Here is a 7,089-nt window from a genome sequence, read left to right as displayed (position 1 = left end):
GGAGAATACGAAAAGACAAGCGACTTTGTCTTCTGATCGGCATCAGAAAGTGATCACAGCGAAAGCTTGACGACGGAGAACTGTGTAACCCAATGAAAAAACACTAAATAGTTGTCGAAGTGTAACGGCATATGAGAAGGCAGTTACTTGGAGGGAGACAGGCAGACGAAAGACGATATGTGGGTAAACAAACAGGGGAGGTGGAATGCATTGACGGTAGGTTAAGTGGATTTTTAACTACGCAGTCCCTTCACCCTCTCCATGTACTGCACTTCCTTTTAGGCAGTATGGCTTATGCCTGGCCTTTCAGCCTTCCTACTCGCTTATACTTGACCACTTGTACACTGGTGTGCCTTAGTACGGCTTCAGAGGTGACTCAGGGTACTAAAGAGGAAAGATGGTCCTTGTGATGCATTGTAGAGAAGGTCAGGCAAAGATCGCAGAGACAGAGGCGTTTAGGCTTGATGGATGTGTACTTAGACAGTGGGTGAACACAAACAGCCAAGCAGTTAAAACGCCAACGTTAGCTACTCAAGGAGAAGAGAATGAAATGCGCTAAGCAAAGATTGTTTACCAGGTGAATAGACAAACTACATTTTACACTACCAATCCCGTAACTCACTGCATATAGGAGAAGATCAAAATCATGAAGAATTTTAACGCAGTTTAAATTTGCTTTAGGAATTGTGGGTTATTTCTCAAAAATGAGGGTACGAGTAAAATTTGCGTAAAGCATTTATTGATAACTTGTTCGAAAAGTTACAAATTACTACCCTCTCATAGGTCAGAAAACGAACCGCTCTTTTTGTAACACTCCTCAAGCGAATTGTGACTCATTGAAATAATCATACCTATTCGTTACGAGGTCCAGCAAAGGTCCGGCTTATTTTGTAAACGTCAGATGTCTACTGAGGGTGTAAGCTACTGCCCCTAGAAACAGCTAATGAACGCAGAGACGAATAGGTAAAATGACAAAGAACTGAAGGTAGAACTGTCTTTTGGATGGGAAAACAAAAAAAAATAACGGGCTAAAATTGTAGGCGAGCAAAAAGCCATTATGGCACAGGAGCGTACATGCACAAGCTCCGCTATGTACTGGACCGAAAAATCATAAGCTAGGAAGTTTACATTCTCTCATCGGTATAACTATTGATACGCAGAGGACTAAGAGAGCAGACGCAGCCTCAGAAAGGTAGACGGGGAAATGGATGAAGGAATAGGAAAGGAGGATCAAGAACCATGTAGAGGAATGGACGTGCTTTGTTCAGCTGAACAACATTTCGTATAGTTTCATCAAAGCTCATTTGAACGTAATTTGATTGTCAAGTTTAGGCAATGAACAAAAATAGGTTCTGCTAATTCGTATGACGCGCACACTGGAAAAGCACAACCTAGCATGGTCTTCATCGGGATTTTAGCCAAAAGCGGAATGCAGTAGTCCAAAAAACGGCTATATACTACTAAATTATGTATCATCAGAGCAAGAATATTCCGTTTCTGTCTTATTGTCTTGATGACCCCGATTTTTTCGTGGCACGACTTATTGTAAACTGATAAAGAACATAGGTCACGCATATGTGACACTGCTAACCAATGTGAATACGAGAGACTGTCTGCGCCTTTTTATGAAGGGTCTGTTCAGCCTGCCCTTTGAACTGATGAATGAGTGATAATTGGTAATCTCCGCATAACGGAAGCTATGGGATGTGTTGCGACCTGTAAACGAGTGTTTTCGGGCATCTAAACATTTAAAGCATTTCTAACTGTTCTTTTATACAAATGGATGGCAAAAAAGATTCGTGAACTAATCAAGTAGGTATATTGGGGCCTAGTGGTTAGTTATCCTCCATCCAGCTGAGAGAAATCTGGTGAGGCAGAACCATTAGTCAGGGACTAGAACTGATGTGATCGATAGGACAGGGAAATAAAAATAGGCTTACTCGTAAAGAGGAGAAAGATATCCCATAAAATGCAAGTATTGATGATGAAAGGACTGGTGAGAATAGCAATGGCAGACAGCTTGGCGAAAAAAGGGGAGCAACAGGAAGGGAGAGAAATAAACAAGCGAAAAGGTAAGGGCTAGAAAAAAGTAAGGCATGAAGTACAGAGAAATGGACAGAAGTGCATGATGGAATAGCACTGCCTAGAGAATAGAAAAAGTGACTTACATGGGGCACGCGCTGTCCATAGAGCATGGTGAGGAAATCGGCATCTGTGGAATCGAGAGGGCCTTGAGTGGCGATGTAGTTGGGAGGGGTACTGAAATCCGCAGTTATTGTGGCGCCCGATGCGTTATGCAGCGGCGCTTGTACATACGAGGCGTTTACGTGGGCCGCTCTTAGCTTCCCACGCTGTCAGTAGAGGATGAAGAGAAAAGGAGATAGTGAGAGATTGGGGGTGTGGGTGTACATCTAAAAAAATCTTTATCGTTTTATTATTCGCCCTTCTCTTCACCTATTCTTATACACTTTAGCCCGATCCTTAATTTTGATCCTGCGGTCACATGTCCTCAACCTTCCACTTTGTCTGCCTAACCATCCTCCCACCCACCTACATGTTTTTTCCTCTGACTACTAAGCTGTCTACTTGTCTGTTTGTATATTCATTCAATTACAGAAGTGCTGACTGCCCTCCTGTTAAAATACTTCTCATTCCATTTGTTCAGCCACTTCCCTGCAACTCTAATACATCACCTATCTCTTCATCTGTTTGTTTAGCAGAGAAAATGTGATAGGAGAATTGGGTAACCTACCACAACTGCAGGTTTTGGGTCCCTTAAAGGAAGCGGCTACTTACGCCCCAGAATTACTAATGACTGGTCATCTAAAATAGATGTGTTGATAAAAAATCTGCGTTGTTCCTTCTGATCTATGTAGAGAAAAACTTAACTATCGTACATTTAACCTACCAAAATGTATTAACTGTTTGATTGAATGGATAAAACGGAGATCTATTAATTACTAATGTCGCTTTGTCATGAGCAGTTAAACGTGGTGCAACGAGGTGGGTTCACGCCCAATAGGGATTTTTAATTTTAACGCAAATAATGCCAAATGGAGCTATACCGCAGAGCTACTCTACACGATCATTACTGTCGTAGCAGCCGACACATATGTGTTGAGAAGCAAATTGCGATGTCAACTAAGACATAAAGCTTTTGATTGCTAAGATTTACCAGCGGAGAGGATTCCAAGCAGAGAAGGAGGAGTTACAACGATTGGATCTCTAGCCGCTCAACAATGCCCTTGTTTGACTTAAACTCCCATCATTGATGAAAGTCAGGCTTGACCACTAATGGTCGCCTTGAGAAATCTCAACTTATACTGGTGAGCTGGAAACATCAGAAGTTATGGCAAGCACACTTATGTTAAACTACAGGTGACGCTACTGGAAATGATTTTTCAAGGTCACTGAAGTGCTAGTAGACAACGGGTCTTAATAGAAAAACCCAGTTTTTTTGTAATCTGGTGCCTATGCATTCTATCCCCGGAGTAATCTGAAGACGAGAACATCAATACGGACGTCTTTAAATGCCGAAGAGTAGAAGTAGACTGGGGCTCTAAGTATTTCGATGAGCCCTGTCCTCGCAGCAATTATAAGTACATTAAAATCTAACCGTTTGCGACAATGGTTAGCCAAGGCAACCAAACGCGGGGTAGTGCTTATAATAATAATTAAGTAAACTTGCGAAGATTGGTCTGAGAAAGCGGTTACGGGAGAGAAATCTGAAACCCTTACTTGATCGCACCTCATTTGTCAAAGAAAACTGTTCAAATTAGGGTTACAGTTTCTGTACCATTAGCCATAAGTGACTGGAAGTATGGCCACGATTACGTTGCCTTTCACCCACTAGGCTTCCTTTCTGCCAGCTGGCACAACTATGATATCCGAAACTGTCACACGTTGACGTATGTGCCTCCGGTGCACGATTAATTTCTTCGCTATCCCTTTCCCTGGGTTTATTAATCAACTGAGCACGCGATGCAAAACAAAACGTTGTGCATTCAGTGCAAAAGAACAATGGACACGACTGGCCATTAGGACAGTGAGAAAAACTACTTTTGCATTAAAAAGGTGGGGACATAGTGGTAGTCAGTTTTCATCTCGAATTTCCATTCACTTAATAAAAGGGGCAAAATCCGCCCAAATTTCAGGTACGGCCTTAGCTTAACCTTGCTGGATCTCACATAGATGAAGTGGTTGCCACGTTAAATATTGCTGCTCACCAGTGCTCTATTTGACATGTCTCCCCTGATAGAAGAGTTTGCTCATGCAACAGAAGCTCAACTCCTCAGATCATCTTCAAGCGCTGACAAAAATAATGTCTTATCAATAGACAAATTCTAACTGATGCAGAGCACCTATACAGTGCTGTCAAAAGAAAAAAGTTCAATTTTCTTATCAGAATAAAAAAAAGTTGCAAATCAAATGTTACTTAAAGTCAGTTACGCGGGATGCCAAAAGACGTCTTTGATTTTGCTAATGCTAAAAGGGGAAAGTCAACAGAGCACATAAGTTTCACTGTTGCCAACAAGTTGCTGAATGTAAAAACACTGCAACGAATTGAAAGTGATTTCTGTAATGTAAAGTCCATAAAAAAACATGAGTATAAATGGATTCGGTAAGACGCTAGAGACCCACAACCCATATGGTATTCGAGAATTGGTATCAACTTAGAAGCTCAATACTTTGCATGAAAATATGTAAGAAAACAGATAAGCAAACGTGGCTTCAAAGTGTATGCAAATCTTAAAAAAGGCTCTGTTTGAAACATAGTTAGTTAACTGGAAAGGAAAAAGGGAATGCTCATTATAGGTGATACAAGCAGGATTCTCATCAGTGATGAGATTTCTATGAGTGATAAACTTGTTCCTGTTCGGATACATATACCAATAAAAGACCTTAGGTGTCACCCAAAATAAGACGTTAAAACAAATATGGTACTGTTTGTGGTTTTAGTAATTCGAGAATTCTAGCAACAAGAATTATGAATTCCTTTTAGATTAATTAAACACATTCATTTTTGTACCGGTTTAAATCATGCAAATTCGCAACATGTGTTACTGGCTGTGCACTGTAAACTAGCGATATTTTAGGCTGTAGAGTTAGTTACATACGAAATTTACTAATAAATGAAGTCGCCTCTTTCTTGGGAGTGGGATACTTGGGTGTCGATTAAACTGCGGGAGTTGAATAGCTGTTACAAATAAGCATACGATTAAGAAAACATAAATCAGCGCTGATATATACTTTAGCTTTTCTTTTAAAGCGTTTTGGATATTCATCAGGTTCGAAATAAGATATACAAATGTAGAAGGATATATATGACAAATCTAACTGCAGTATTTGGGTTATTTGCTTACTCTTCGTTTTGGTCTCACGAATTTCTAGGACTCTGCCTTTGTACTTCCACTGGGTGGCGTGACCCTCAGTCCAGGAATGTAACCCCCATCCGTCAATACCACAGTTCCTACCTTCGCATTATGACTTCTTCGTCTTTAGGACAGACTCTGGTGGCTACACTAACGAAGGGATAGGAGAATAATTCTACAATTATCAAATTGCGCATACTCAAGTGAATGATGCGCATGCAACGCAACGCTACTCGTTTGCATGCGTATTTATCTAAAAGGCATCTCTGATCTCCGTGCGATGCACTTTTAGTCATGCTCCTACGCAGTACTTCCACATTACGGTTTGTGAGGACACGTGGAATGTTGCATATCATAAGTGAATGATGTATCTCTCATTTTTTAATTTTCACTGATTCGTCGATGCTGACATGCTTAGCTATGAAATTCCGGTTAAACTTCATCTCTCCCTGATTCACTGGCTTCTTAAAATCTTCACTAATGAGCTACACTGGGTCTACGTCTGCACCCAATTTTCGGTCTGGTGAAGGAGTAGGCAGATCAGGTTCCAGGGGCAATGTATCAGGTAGGTTCAAGTTCATTCATGAGGAAACTAAAGGGTTAGCACCTAGGCAACTGGAGTTTTTAAAGTTCCTCATCGACTGATGACATAATAAATATTTTTTTAAAAGCACCTTTTAGGTGAGAAGAGGTTACTGTGCGTGAAGCCCCTGACTGAGATGATGCCATTGACCCCTGAAGAGGAGACCGACTCCAAACCTCGAGAAATAAATGGATGGACAGCAAATTATGTTGCGAAAGGAAACTAAAATGAAACCCTAGGAGCACACCCTCGCTAACTGCGCGTTAGTAATATTTATTTTGTCAATGGATTCGAACATACAATAACCTAATTTGCGAAATTAGATTTAAAAGTGAAGCGTTATCTTATTCACAAAAATACTTCATCATATATAATGTTATACATTGCAATAAAGGGACCGTTCATCCTAGTGTGTATTTTGCTTTCCTAATAGCCAGTGCTTCCAATCAGTTTCCTCCATTGTTCTTAAACTTTGTTAATCATGTGCTTCAAAATTAAGTATTTTTGGAATTCATAATATGCACCCACGTCTGACTAAAAAATACATGCGATAAATGAAGGATGGAATCAGATACAGTTATGTGTCTCTTCTTTGTTTACATTTGCGTCTGTTGGGGAAATTTAATGAGTAAACGATGGTTAAGAAACTACTAACGAAGAACGCACGAAAATCATGGACTGTTGGTTTGAACTTTGTATTCATCTACGCGTATCTAGCACGGGTGTGCAATGAAGTCGCTTAGCTTGTGCAGTTGTGGATACAGTTTCGTGTAAAGAATTATTGAATTTAATTGCAGATGGCATCCATTCTTGCAAGCAAAAGTAGATGCTGAGTAGCAATACTGTAGCTACAATCCAAAATTAGGGCTCTTTTAAAAAACTCTGCCAATAGACAATTATTCTTGTGATTAACAGTTCAGGTGACCCTGTTGCAGAGGCTCGGCGGGTTAAAGTATATTTCCTCCTCCACGAGAAATTTAACCGTTGCCTCTCCTGATTATTGGGTGGTTTGCAAAACAGTGACCACCTTGAGATATTAGATGCAGAAAACTCACAGACCGGAATGTCGAGTACAACACTCAACTGTGCCAGGGGGGAGACGCAGAGCTTAAACTTTTGCTCAATTGCCGGCTT

General features: G+C 40.6%; 1 protein-coding gene across 1 annotated transcript in view; it reads right to left on the bottom strand. All coding sequences in view use genetic code 11, as the record gives it.

The window, feature by feature from the left end:
• The window catches only part of EGR_01766 (hypothetical protein), a gene marked incomplete at both ends in the record, with an annotated part of 12,114 nt that extends 8,361 nt beyond the window's left edge, over positions 1–3,753 (bottom strand). The window contains 3 exons of the mRNA XM_024491015.1: positions 1,941–2,143; positions 2,797–2,863; positions 3,739–3,753. Coding sequence (XP_024354471.1) covers positions 1,941–2,143; positions 2,797–2,863; positions 3,739–3,753 — 285 coding nt within the window. The remainder of the gene's footprint in view (positions 1–1,940; positions 2,144–2,796; positions 2,864–3,738) is intronic.
• Between the last annotated feature and the right edge of the window lie 3,336 nt (positions 3,754–7,089).

The sequence above is a fragment of the Echinococcus granulosus genome (genome assembly GCF_000524195.1).
Source record: "Echinococcus granulosus chromosome Unknown EG_S00007, whole genome shotgun sequence".
In the NCBI taxonomy this organism is placed as follows: domain Eukaryota; kingdom Metazoa; phylum Platyhelminthes; class Cestoda; order Cyclophyllidea; family Taeniidae; genus Echinococcus; species Echinococcus granulosus.
The sequence above is the reverse complement of the archived record's forward strand: the minus strand, read 5'-3'. Positions and strand labels throughout refer to the sequence as shown.